We start from the raw sequence: 14834 nt of genomic DNA, 5'->3' as shown, positions 1-14834 counted from the left end.
TGGAGCAAAATACAAGGGCAGTCATGTACTTTGCTTGACATTGTATGTTGGGCGACTTAATAGTTTTGTGAAAAACATTTGAATGGTAGTAATCTTATATCACTATATGAGTAATTTTATTTCACTGCAACGATATGTCACAATGTTATTATTCCTGATTTAAATAAGGTCTTTATGAGAAACAATGTTGATACCAAATAGTTTTTTTAATAAATAAATTCATATGTTTTTGTCATCGATGTCAACATCACATTTAAATAGTCTAGGTTTAAAAAAAAAAAAAACATCACTGAAGAGAAGTAAACAGTCCGTAATTAAATAAGAAACTAATAAGTAGGTATGTGCGCAACGACTAATTTGAATGAAGTTTTGTATCCGACTAGTCTAAAAGCAATAAACTCAAAAAAGAGGGTTATAAAATATATATATATATATATATATATATATATATATATATATATATATATATATATATATATATATATATAAAATATAAAGTATATAATAGCCTACATTTGAAATACTTATTCTATGAATCACAATGTCAAATACCTCAATGAATTCAACTAAAAATTGGTCACAATTATGCCTTAGCCTATGCTTGCCTCACATTATCATCATTTAATTTTAGGCGACCGTATATATAAAAAAAATGTAGAACAATGGAAAATCAATCAATATCCTGAAATAATTTTTCATCTTCATCTGAGCCAACATATTAAAACACAAGTCAAAACAAATTGGAAATTGTATCAAGGAATGGCATTAAAATGGCTTTTTAAAAACACACTTCATCATGTAGGGTATATCATCTAAAAACAAAACGAACAAAAAGAGGCGATTAAAAATTCCTGCACTTGAAAAAACATGCTCTTTGGGAAATGAAGTCGCAGGCATGCAGAGATAATGAAAAGAAGCCAACAAGCTAACAGACCCGAGTTTGAATCCACTATGAGAAATCAATGTGTCCCTGAGCAAGACACTTAACCCCTAGTTACTCCAGAGGCGTGTGACCTCTGACATATAAAGCAATTGTAAGTCGCTTTGGATAAAAGTGTCAGCTAAATGAATAAATGTAAATGTAAATGCAGTCCCGAACATACCTACTAATTGAAAGCAATAGGATAAAAAAACTACAGTAAAACAAATAAGAAATGCTAAATGTATTTTATTAATAAAAATTTTAGTTCACTGTAAAAATTTCACAATATAGTTATTTTTAGTGATAGTCTTTATTACATAAATTATTACACATTTCTTTTTTCATAAATTATTTTTTGTCACCATTGTCAATATCACCAAAAACTAATAATTCAGTTGTTAAGTGATAACGTAAGAAGCGCTGTTCAAGCCTCAACTCAATTCACTTGAGAATACGACCTCAGCAGCCATTTATGAGCACTGTTTATTCATATTAATAATTTCAGCTAAACGCTTTCAAACTTACGGTATGCACTACAGTCTCCATGCTCACAGCGTCCCAAACACAAATAAATTTTATATATATTTTTTTATATTTTTGTCTGCCTATCTGGGACTTCGGTTTGGAGTTAAAAGTTAAGATTATAACTTTTTCGCTAGTATTCTATCACATTTTGAGTTTATATTAGCACCTTTTGTTGTTTTCTTGTGGTAACTGATAGAGCGTTTGGACTTCAGACTTAACAAGCGAATAGCCTAGATTAAAAAAATTATAATAATTAAAAAATGATATAAAAAAAAAAAAACAAGCTCACTGAAGTAAACTTTTTTTTTTTAACAGTGATTAAATAAGAATAGAAAAACTAAGTACAAGCAATAAGACTAGAGTAGAACAAATAAATAAGTAATGCTACACGTTGTATAAAGTAATTAAATGTGTAAAAACACTGCATATTCTTCACTGTGTAAAATAAATATTTCCTTTTTATTAAAGCTACAAAAGTGAATTAGTCAAGGGCTTTCACTTAACACCTAAATTAGTGTGTTTACAGGGATTATTGTGAAGACAGGCATTTTGAAACATACAAGTGATTGTCTACACGTTTGCGGGCCTCTCTGACATATAGCAAAATTAGTTGTCTATTGCTGCTGAATGCATTTCATTTAAAGTCACTTGTTTTTAAACCACAAAGAAAACATGTGCAAACTTTGAGTTTTCATGACCATGTAGCACAACACTGTGATTGAGACGATAGTCCAAAATCTCTATCGGTTAATAGTGTCTATCAATATATCACCAACTCCTAAATGGTAATTTACATTTAAGATTAAAGGTTAAAAATGTGTGAAGGCCAGTTGCAGACTGTAATTAGCAACGGACTTGCATCTTTTTTCCACCAATATGAGAACACTAGCATATCATTGACTAGCAATAGTTACAAATATGTATTCTAGGTATTTAACATCTATGATGAAAAACAAACCTTTGCCATTTCCTCAGCTCCACCCAAGGTGAGGGGCTGACGATGAGCTGAGTGACGAATAAGAGACTCTGTCCCGATTTCCAAGCGAGCACGCTTCATCTCGGAGTATTCCACTTCTGATTGGCTGCCGGGGTCCTGTAGGTAAATGTGTTCATATCGGATGTGGGGCTCTTGACCTCTGTAGGCAGAAAAGGGCAAGAAGAGAAGTGAATTATGGGACATACAATAGTCTAATCATAAAGAATGTCAGGATTAAACGGTTAAAGCAGTTTCATCTTTTTACACACACACACTGACATTTACCAAAAGTTAGACTAGAAGACCACGACAGACCACAGATGGGTGAATAAGATTCCAGTGACATAAAACGCTTTCAATTGATAACGAGGGCAAGACTTGATTTTATCCACTGGGAATTAATAGGATCATTAAAAAAGGACACTTATTACCAGAATGGGCTGAACTGAATTTGTTACAACAAATAGCAATTAACGATTGACAAGATTTTAGAAATGCTATACATACCTAAAGAGTTGACATATGACGCATTTATTTAAATAAACGAGAGAAAAATAAACATGTCTAATAAAATCAACAGGATACAATAAAACGACCTGAATGACTGAGAAACCACACAGACATCCCATCATAACCCCAGTGCTAAACATCCATTAAGTATGGGTCTAATGAAACACCCAGTTTTACAAGAGCAGTCAGGATAGGTCAGGATCTATGCAATTATTTCACAAATAATCTGATAAGTACAGCTCACTGAGAACAAAGATGAGCTTAACCATGGCAATGTTTGAGTGCTGCGCAGGCAATAGTGCCATGCTGTGCTCGGTACAGGAGTGAGCCTTTTCACACAAGAGTGCGAAGAGTAAACTTACCTTGATGCTGGTGGACAGAGTGTGAGATATAAGAGGAAAGGAGAGGTGCTTGACCCTCACACGAATACGCGATCCACATCAATCACACATACACATCAACTCTTGTTCTCGCTTGCCACCAAACACCTGACCTTTCTGTTATATACACACACACAAACACATATACAGCTGCAGATAAAGCACTGCTTTCTAATCAGTGACTCTGATACACCAAAACATGACCACAACATGAATCTATAATAATAATAATATATGTTGTTGTTATTATAATTAATATTTTTTAAAATAAATCTTTAGGGTGTAAGAAAAAATATTTCATGGTGCATATTGTGTTCCCAAATGCATGTTATCAGTGTTCGAAACATTGGTTTTATTTTGCATTACCATCCCGGTCTACTTGTACATGTTTTGATTGAGGCCCAAATAGGGCAAGTTGCTGTACTTTGTATGATCTGGTGGTTCACAGGCCTTCCTGTAGCTCAGGCCGATCAAGAGCAAACACATTTACACACACACATAAACTCAATAACCCTGAACGGCAACAGTACACATCACACTAAAACCACATGTGCACACTAACACCCAGTTTTCAAAAGACTTCCCTTCCTGTGACAAAGCCAGAGATTATACACATGAACACACTAAATGCACACATATGCACTCTATACACCTAAACATCTACACATCCTCATTATTTTGGCCACAGATCACAAGCATAGTGCAGACTTTGTCTGTTAGACATATGGAAAACACATCCACAATGCCCTGCACATATTTTGCATTTAAACACGGTAAGACATAACCAGAGGTGAAATCAGGTCATAAAGATTCTTAAGACACACCAGACAATGTTTGCCGAGGTGTAAACCTAAAGAGCTTGAGTGTATATGCTCTCGAGGGGATAAAAGAGTGTGGGTGTGTCTAAACGTTTGGGTTGTACACTGTTGAAAACATAAATGGGTGTATCCCTCATATTAATTACACAGTCTACCCAGTCTAAATAAACAGTACACACAGACTCCAGCACTGACTGTGATTTATACAAACAAATGCTGACGTAAATGCATGTGAGCCATTCCACACCACACAGACAATGAAACAGAGCAGGAAATTTAGCGTGATATGTGAAGGCTACAGACAAAAGACATCTTCAAAGAATTTGATGGAAGGAGAGGAAAAGCCATCAGACAATGTTCCTTATTATACAATTGCTCAGTCATGGCTAGGGACATGCCAGTATAAAATGTTCCTGTTGCGATTAATTGCTAATTCTTTTATCACGGTAAACGGTATTATAACAGTATTGAAATTTAATTTTAAAAAAGTGGTCATTATACAGGTTAAATAATTTTTTCTCATAGCAAAAATAACTGAACATTTAAATACAATAAAGCAATACAGAAAGATATATAGTTACATTTGCAACAGAAGTTATTAATCTTTGTTTAAAAAAATACTTAAATACTAAATCTTAGTTCATTTTAGCTTATTAAATAACAGTTGCAACTTTGGATTTCAACAACATGTTATTAAATATTGGAATACCTAAGATTAATGAATGTTTAGAAGAATTTTTCATTGGCAGTTTATGTTAACTAATAAATGAACTAATATTAACTAATGGAGCCCAATGTAAAGTGTGAATGAAAAATAAATAATCAAAACACTTTCAAACAATATCTAGAGCATGCTGTAGTCCAGATTAAAATGAAATAAATAACCTATTAAGTCTAAATGCCCCCCTCCAACCCATTAAATAAAAAAATCCCATCTCACAAGAGGGGAATTCATTTTCAAAAATGAAATTTAGGCTCTGAATAAATGTCCAAAAATCTTGACTGGATCAATGCTATAAATAATTTCTACATGATAAAAAGAAGGCTTTAAAAATATCAGTATTGGTGATCTGACTGGCAGACACTGCTTTCTGTGATCGGTCTCAAAAATCCTGATCGGAGCCCCCCTAGAGAATACATTACTGTATTTTTCATTATGCTAACTGCACTTTTCAGAATTTAAGTTTAAACCCTCACTCTGAGTTTACATTTTTTGATGTCCACATTTTCAATAAATTACAGTGGCTGTAGCATTTCTGTCGTAAAAATTGGGCAAAAAATGTATTTAAAGTATTTTAAAAGGCTCTTAGCTTAGGTCAATTTTTATTACCACAAAAAAAAATTCATTACAAGTATACGATTACTCGATTAATCGGCAGAATAATCGACTGATTGCTTGATTACCAAAATAACTGTTAGTGATAGCTCTACAAATTGAATCAACATGGCTTTGTTAATGGATGATGTCAGTACTGGTTTGGCCAATGTACAGTTTCATATAGACTTTTATAATGCAAAATAATGACAGCAAATATGATGTAACAGGCCAAGCTGGGTCTGTTATTGACTCTGTGGTTAAAAGCAAATCAGTAACATTAATGATCGTGCCAGACCTATTCATCAGACCAAAGGTGCGGTCACATTCATAATTGTTCAGATAATTGTCACAGGCAAAATCCTGTAATTTCAAAAGATTCTGAAATGGGTGGGTCACATGGATTCAATGCATTTACCAAGAGAATGCTGCTTGGTTTGAAAATGACTTCTCATTGAGCGGTGACAATGGACCTTTTCCCCACAAACTTCTCTAATGCGACTGCAACTAAATTATTTGAGAACAAAATCCTAAAACAAAATGTTAAGGAGACGAATTATGTTTTAGCTGCCAAACTATAGAACTTTAGAATATGATTAATTGAAAGAACATATATAATTTAATGTCACATACAATAACAGAAGCAGGCACACAAGAGAAATAAAGATTTAGTGCCTTTCGCTAATAATCCTAAAATAGATTACATCAAAATCATCCAATAGATTACAATATGAAATATCATAAAAACTTTTTATTTTTTTTTGCAGAGCTTCTCGATTTCAGCAGAATGAAAGGAAAGCTCTGGTGTGTTGCATCTTGACTATTCACATTCATTTGTGTCTCTGCACTGATGTGTTCACTGGTGGAACTTATCTAAACCAGAGCGAAGGTAACATGCACATTAGCAAAACTCAATGTGCGATAAGATACCGAAATGCTTGAAAACACACAATTTAACCAAAATCCCCCAATTTCAATAGGCACTTGGCACTTACATAATTACATCACACTACAGCTTTCACCCATGCTCGCTCTCTTTCTGTGAGTGGGCAAGATAATCTTATCTGCAGGCAGGATTTGTCATACACAGAGACACACACACACAATGAGAGAGAGAGAGAGAGAGAGAGAGAGCAACTGGCCTCTGACCTCATTCTGAATTGAGGTCAGATCATGCGTGCTGAATGTCTGAGCTATTGTAGAGGAACTTTGCCCCTGTACGTCTGTAATGTTCTCCATCTCTCCTCTTCCGCCATCATTCCATCGCTCTAGCCCCTTTCACACTGCACGCTGGTCCCAAAAAATTACTGGAGTGCCTTCTGTGTGAATGCAAACACGTCCCAGGATTGATTCTGGGATCGATCCCGGGTTGGGGACCTAGTAACATTGCCAGGTTCAGTTCCAGAATGAGCTCCAGAAAGAATGCTGTAAAGGGTGTGTCCTAGTGATGACGCACGTTATTGTGCGACTCTTTTACTGGCAGATCAACGTTCGTGACGAAAAAATGTGTGCAAACTGAAATGAAGCAGAGATCAGGAAGTTCCTCGCTATCTGCGCTGAAGTTGTGATCGTTCGCCAGCTTAATTAAAACAGGACGTGTCAGATTACACGTCACATGGTAATGTCACTTGCCTTGGTGTGAATGCACACACAGATTCCCGAAAATCACTGGCAGTGTGAATGAACCACAATGAAATGATTCCGGGACACATTATCCATGTATTTTCTGGAATTTATGTGAGAAAGAGGCTACAGTCAGTCTTTCACTCGCACAATTACCAACCCTCTTCCTTTCCATCCATCTTGCTTTAATTTCCCTGAATCCCTTATTATCTCTCTCTTTCTAGAGGATAAAAGGTGATAAGACCACAAAACTTATTTTCAACCCCAATCACTTGTCATCACAAAACAACACAAAGACGTATGTCTTTAAAAGACCAAAAACAGACCTTAAAGGGGGGGTGAAATGCTCGTTTTCACTCAATATCCTGTTAATCTTGAGTACCTATAGAGTAGTACTGCATCCTTCATAACTCCAAAAAGTCTTTAGGTTTATTATATTCATAAGAGAAAGATAGTCTGTACCGATTTTTCCCGGAAAAACACGACCGGCTGGAGGCGTGACATGTGGGCGGAGCTAAAGAATCATGAGCGCCAGTAGGCTTTTGCGTTGAGAGCATGTGGAAGCTGTGACATTACCGTGAGGGAAAAACCATCATCCAAAACAAACCATGGCTAACAGTCAGATTCAGCCGTTTATTTATGATCCAGAATCAGATCCCGAAGCTGAAACTGAACGAGAGCAGCAGCAGCAACGACTTGCTCCGAGCGGGGCTCGAACCCGGGTCTGGGGGAGGCGGAAGCACTAACAAGGAGGCAGAGATATTTGAAGCAGTTTTACTCACCGCATGCGGTTCCAACACACGATCGTGACCCTTTTTCGTTGGGATTGCATCATCCTTAAGAACTAAACGATACGCAAATCTGTCGTCAAACTGGGCCTTGTTTGTAAAACAAGCATCTTCGAAATGCAGGGAACAAACAAAAACACTTGCACAACTCCGTTGATGCTCTGTAAAAATAAACTCCATCCACTGGTCCCTTAATGCTGTTTTTTTGGTAATCTGTGCAGGGTTGTCTTGCCCTGGCAACCAAAAACACACTTCTATTGTGACTTTTTACGACGCTCTCGCTCTGATCAGCGAATGCCTGTTGTGCTCTGAGTGCTCTGCTCTACGGGAGCGCGCTCTTCCGGCAGAAGTGCCCTTAAGACCCATATAAGGAAATTCCGCTCCATCTAACGTCACACAGAGCCATACTCGAAAAAAACTTTCCGAAACTTGTGACAAACCGGAAGGAGTATTTTGGGAACAAAAATACTCCTTCAAACGTACAACTTAATTTGTGAAACTTTGTCCATGTTTAGCATGGGAATCCAACTCTTTAACAGTATAAAAAACTCAGTATTCATGAAATAGCATTTCACCCCCCCCTTTAATTTACATAGCCAGAACAAGACAAAAACAAAAAAACTACAGACTACAACTGGCTCATGTGCAGTTCACTGTTTCAATTTAAAGTAGGGCTGCATTTTCAATTGTATAACATTTGATTATGTATGTAAGGAAATTCTAATAGCACTAGTGGTTTTTCATCTGACTTAGATGCCCATCAAAAAAAGGAAGATGACAGTTCTGCAGTGGCGAAGTAAAGGATGTGGAAGAGCATACATACACACCTTACCAACACACAACACTTTATTATTCAAGCTAACCCATCCTTCCAGCAGCTCTTGGTATCTCGGGGGTGTTGGTCCATCTCCTGTGAGAACAGCCAGCTCTACTGTACCAGGCTCTGACTATACTGCTCAGCTCACACACACATCCCCCCACACACACACACCACATTCAGCATTCAGACTGAGGAGAAACACAGCTATTCCCAATACACCCACGCACATATTCAACACTGTGCTTCTTATATGGCAAAAATAATCACAGCATGGAGGAAAGGAAAACATGATATTTTTAACCTAGCACACACTCACGCACGCATCACTGCATTAAAGGAACAATGGTATGGATGAGAGAATCACAGACTGGATTACGGAAAAAAGGCAAACGATTAGAAAGTTGTTGAAATCTCCTGACCAAAATATAGGCTTGCTAACAGATAAAAGTTATGATATAATATAGTCAGTCAAACATATTTGTATACCTGGATTTAATTGTATTTGAACTGGAAGTAGCAACAGATATTTTCTTCCCTATTGTGATGTACATCTGAGAGAGGTTACCAGAGAGTAGTCTATCATTTAATCAGAAGACTGAGTAAAGATATTTTGATTAAAAATGATAATGACAACATTGATAAAAAAGAAATATGCATGGTTAAGTTGATAATATACAAAAACGTTAAGATGAATTTCAATTTCATGCTGACCTCATAGGCCAAATAAACAGACAGCTGATATGGATCCTTCTCTGATAGGTACAAAGAGGGATGTATGATATATCAGTCGCCATATCGGTATCAGCCAATTAATAGTCATCTTCACTGTCATAGTTATCAACCAAATATGAAAATTTGGCCAATAATTAAAGGCCATAATGCATTATTTTATTCAAAACATTTCAGATGCACACTGTTCGTCGCGATGGTTTCTAATTGCTTAAAAATATGACTGGAATCAATTTGAAAAGGGCAAGTCTGTCAAGGCTACATAAAATTATAAATTATAAATAAACACTATTATAATAATAAGACATTGTTTAGTTTATGTGTTTAATATCTAATTAAATCTCATACAGGATGAGTTTCCTTGACTTAATACGATAGCAAAGCACTTCAGTTTATCGGTGTTCATTCAGCTCCTCAGGTTCAGGTTCTTAACTATAACTGGAAATGTCATATACAATTTTTTTTTATATATATTTATTAGGGGTGTAACGGTTCACAAAATTTACGGTTCGGTTCGATGCGATACACTGATGTCACGGTTCGGTTCGGTTCGATACGTTTTAGATACAGCAAAATGTAAAAACATCTCAACTTTTCAGAATGCCGCAAGCGCACCGCGGGTCATGTGACAAGAACCAACCAATCAGCTTCATCCTTTCCCGTAACAACGTTGAGAGCTCAGCCAAGATGAAGGAACAGCTGATCATAGTTGTATATGGATTGCAATTTTGAAATAAATTCAGTAGCAGAGCTACTGCAAGCGATTTTTAGAGCTGCAAATCCATTTATCCTTCGCTAAAATTTCCGCGTCTCATGGAGAGAGCACGTCATTGTTGCTTAGCAAAGACAGACGCCTCATGAGCGCTTCTGCCCGAGCGCTTTGGAAAGGAGGAGAAAGACGTGCTTAGCGTTTTCCACGCGTTTTTAGGAGCGATATGTGAACGGCCCCTAAGGCGCTCGCTCACTCAGCACGCGCTGAAGGCTCGTTGCAAAATGTCGAATGCATTTAACAGACCAGAAATATAAGATCCTAAAATAACCAACAGGTCTGGTGTTTGGGTTGGATTCCCTGTAAGCTATAGTGTCTAAATGCTGCAGGGATAGTTTGCTGCGTGCATGTTTCTCCTTTTTTTCGTCTTTTCCCAGATAGTACTGACGCATATATCCCAGATATTCCCGCTGTTTTTTTTTTTTTTTTTTTTTTTGTAATCCCGCTGGTGTACCCTGTCATGTTGCAGATGCGACATACCGTTGTTTTTTTATCCACCACTCTCTTGCCATCACCATTATAGCTTAAAGGGAATCCAAAGTGCACCCAAACACCAGACCTGTTGGTTATTGGGGGATCTTCTCATTTCTAGTCTGTTAAACGCATTGGCTATTTTGCAACGAGCCTTCAGCGCGTACTGAGTGAGCGAGCGCCTGCTGAGTAGCCTAACATAAACATATAAGATGGTTTTTTTCTTCTTCGGGAGTGTCAGGGGCGTTGCCTGTTACGTTGTTTGGGTTATTGGGCTACCTTGTTGAACGCATATCATTATATTTCTTTCTCTCTCTTTTTTTTTTTTTTTCAAATATAATTAATTACTCCAACGAACCGTTCGGTATACATAATGCGTACCGCGTACCGAACCGAAAGCGTCGTACCGAACGGTTCAATACGAATACGCGTATCGTTACACCCCTAATATTTATATATATATATATATATATATAGTTGTAAGTTGTGAATTTTCTGGGTTTATTTTTGTGTTTTAGTGCACTGTTACGGGAAGAACCACCGCATACATGCACAACAAGAGCTTCACATTCTGACTAGCACATATTAGTTCAAGTTCCCTTGTGCGTTTATGTATTTTTGTGCATATATAAGTTCTAATATTGTGTTGTAGAACTATTTGATTGTCATATAGCCTAAATAAAATGCTAAAAAAGGGCTTCATTTTACTGGCACTCATTCAGCTCCTCAGCTACAGTGCACACAGCTTTAAGAGCATTTTACAGCTATTTAAATGCTGCTATTAATTTTAAATACTTATTTTTCTAAATCATTGTTACATTATTAATAATAACTAGAGCCCGACCCATATATATCTTTTAGAGGTTCGGGAGTTAAGGGTGGTTAAATTCTTGGTCTGGCACCGGCCGATCTAGCGATCCTGGGGGGCTACCAATGCAAGGAGGGTGGCATTCGAGAGGGCTCCTCGAGGTGAATGGTTCCCACGAATTTGGTGGAGATATGCCAGTGCGTTTGCGAGATAGTGTCACCAGTCAACACTTTCACTTCAGTAAGGAGGTCTCTTGTTCAGGCAACAGCATTAAAGCATTGTCTTATTTGACCGTAAGTGCCCTGCGAAGTGTTAAAGGCCATCAGTTGAGACAAAATCAACTAATATTCACTTCCACTGACTAGGGGCAGGACTGCTTTTAATTACTGAGAAATTTCTGCTGGTGTCTTGGCTTTCCATGCTTTTTCGCACCTCCCTTATTTATGTGTTCAATAGTTTTCCCTTGGTATTTCCACAATTTCACAGAACTTACTTTCTGAACTTATCTGATGTATAGATTGCTTGCGTTGTTACCGACATCTAGGGCTGGGCTTCATTACGATATAAATCGAATGGATGAAATTAAAAGTCTATCGATTCTTATTGTGCTCTATCGTTTATTTCATGGTGCCACAAAATACATTGTTTACAGCAATAAGTTTACATTATTTGAATGACGGCAGTCTTACATGCATTACACAGGGATGCAGGCAGAAGACGCGTTAATAACAGCATGCACTCGTTCACGAAAACGAGTTTTTAAGCACTGCAGTTTAGAACAACTGATTTTAGGCCATTGAAACATAAACAATAGAGCTCTATGTGCGCGCTGTCTCTGTTTCTGTGTGAGGAGTGCGTAAGCCGCGCATCAGCTGCTAATAGAGCTTGTGAGCATTAGTTCTTAAGGGGAAGTAAACAGTTGCGAGAGAAAGTGCATATGTAACAGTATATTGGATCTGGACTTCAGTCTTAAAAGGGAAGCTGCCCAATATTCGTCCTGTCTGCCATTCATGAAAATCTCTCACTGCTCTTGCCTACATCACTTTTGTAACTAGAGTGAGCTTATATATATATATATATATATATATATATATATATATATATATATATATATATATATATATATATATATATATATATATATATTTTTTTTTTTTTTTTATTTTTTTTTTTTTTTTTCAATTATTATAATTTTCTTATATTAGTTTGATATTGACATTGGTGACAAGGATTATGAAAATTCTATGGTATCAAATCTTAATATCATAAAAAACCTTATTAAAAGAAAAAATAACTATATCAAGATATATATCATTATCGTGATATTAAAATGTATCAATCTTGATGTAAGATTTTTTGTCATATCGCCCACCACTACCGACATCTGGTGAAAATTTCATGTCAAAAGCACCTTTAGAAAAATATTTACTGAGAAAAATGGTAATGTGTTCAAAACTTATTTTACCCACTGTATATGCAGGCCTAATAAAGGCTTCCCTAAAGCAGCATCTTAAAAGAGAGGGATAGTTTCCTTCAGTTTTGCCATTGCTGTCACAGCCTTCTGCCACAACTTTGAAAGGCTTAACAACAGATTGTGGGCAAAATGGGCAACTAGACTGAAGGGCAAAATGGGCAGCTAGACTAAAGAACATAAATGGACAGGATTAAATAGACAAGATCTCAGTGCAAGGCAGCCACAATATATTGTCTGCTCGTGTGCATGTTTTGTACCTTTCACTGCCAGGCTGAAATTCAGAGAGAAGGGATGGTCTGCGGCGGTGAGGCTGGGACAGGGATCCATGGGACAAATGGGAACCATAGTCCCGAGCATGAGGATGGTAGTCCACCAGTCCACCAACATCCTGAAATAAACACATGACATTTCAAAAACTCAAATAATGACATTGTATGAAGAATGCAACTTCTGAAATATAACAAATGATACAATCCCAGATAAAATGCAGATTTTTCCAGATTTAAATCACGCCTTTAATGACATGAAAACCAGAAAAATATCCCAGATCAGTCCTAAATGCTGAGACCAATTAGCCTAAATCTTTGGTACTCAAACCAAAGATTACAGATAATACACAGACCTTTAGTTGGAGCTTAAAGTCTTACTTTTTGCACGAAACTGTTGACGTCATATCAGTCATGCATCTACACTGGAAAGTAATCCATCCACGAAAATGAACTTCAATTGAGAGTCTCAAACTTTAAGTGTAACAGTTACTAGTTATTTTGCTAGTTTAGCCTATATTCTATTAACACCAATATTAAGGATTACCACATTTTTGGAATCAAATGGTACAGGAAAACATGAACATCTGCTTTGTGTCAGAAAAAGGACATATTCCAACATGAACAAAAGTTTGGAGGATGAAGTGTTGTTCCACTTGGCTTCTGAGCTGGCTTGGATTGAGTGCCACTGATTTAGATTTTCTGTGTGGTCAATAAAACCAGTCAGTAATCTCTGCTGGGTGAAGATGATGGCTGAGGCTCAAATTTTATGTGATAATCTTAAGTAACACAAGACAGTCCTTTGTTACTACTTTCTGGTCAATGGTCAGATCTAGACGTACAAAAAAATAGTGCGTGCATGTTTCGTAAGGATGCATCAACATTCGGTTACGACAGTCAAAACTAGGGATGCACAGGTTGACCGGCCATAAATCGGAACCGGATGTTTTTTGTTTAAAATACTTTTCTGGAAGTAAACCCGCGTGCACATACTACATTGTAATCATTCGCTATGTCGTTTGTGTGGAAGTATTTTGAAATCTGTGTATAGGACACGGGCAGCTGTTCAGCACTGGAAGTGCAGCGCTACACGTCTGAAGCACAGATAGCAGGAAGCGAGCAGCCGTTGTTGTACTGACGCACAAATAAGAGTCTTTCCTGCGCCGCTCACTGAAGTTGCATACATACTGTACTTGTCCCTGCACAAGCAGAGACAGTGGAGGGATGTTCAGCTCAACTTCAGGACTTAACTGTGACAAAACTGAAATGTTTTTTTTTGTAAAGTAGAACTTGCATACACGTTTGAAAAGCCAGAAGTAAACATCAGTTGTGTATAGGATGGTTATTTTTATTTTACCATAAAATTATATTGACTGAACTTGATTTTAAAATCACCCGCTGTAAAAAAAGAGTTTCATCCATCGAATTAAAACATTTTAGTGTAAAGATTCACATAAGTTGCTGTTTTCATTACTGTGCTGTCCATTTAAAAGAAATGTCTTTTCATTTTATAGCTTATATTTATAAATAAGAACATTTACTTATTTATAATTTTATCAGATGTAGTCATACACTTAGTTACTTTTATTTGATCCCCACTAAATTTTATTTGACTAATTGTTTAGATTTTATAAAATTGC

The 14834-nt window shown here is 36.7% G+C and overlaps 1 protein-coding gene across 6 annotated transcripts in view; it reads right to left on the bottom strand.

Moving 5' to 3' along the window:
- LOC113107453 (nuclear receptor corepressor 2-like) overlaps window positions 1-14834 on the bottom strand; it is a 123526-nt gene that overhangs the window by 71761 nt on the left and 36931 nt on the right. For all 6 annotated transcript variants that reach the window (XM_026269967.1, XM_026269972.1, XM_026269971.1 and 3 more), the window contains exons 3-4: window positions 13186-13316; window positions 2406-2583 (exon numbers count right to left, since the gene is read on the bottom strand). In XM_026269967.1, coding sequence (XP_026125752.1) covers window positions 2406-2583; window positions 13186-13316 — 309 coding nt within the window. The remainder of the gene's footprint in view (window positions 1-2405; window positions 2584-13185; window positions 13317-14834) is intronic.

This window comes from Carassius auratus, chromosome 8 (assembly GCF_003368295.1).
Source record: "Carassius auratus strain Wakin chromosome 8, ASM336829v1, whole genome shotgun sequence".
Lineage (NCBI taxonomy): Eukaryota > Metazoa > Chordata > Actinopteri > Cypriniformes > Cyprinidae > Carassius > Carassius auratus.
This window is presented reverse-complemented; position numbering and strand designations above follow the sequence as displayed.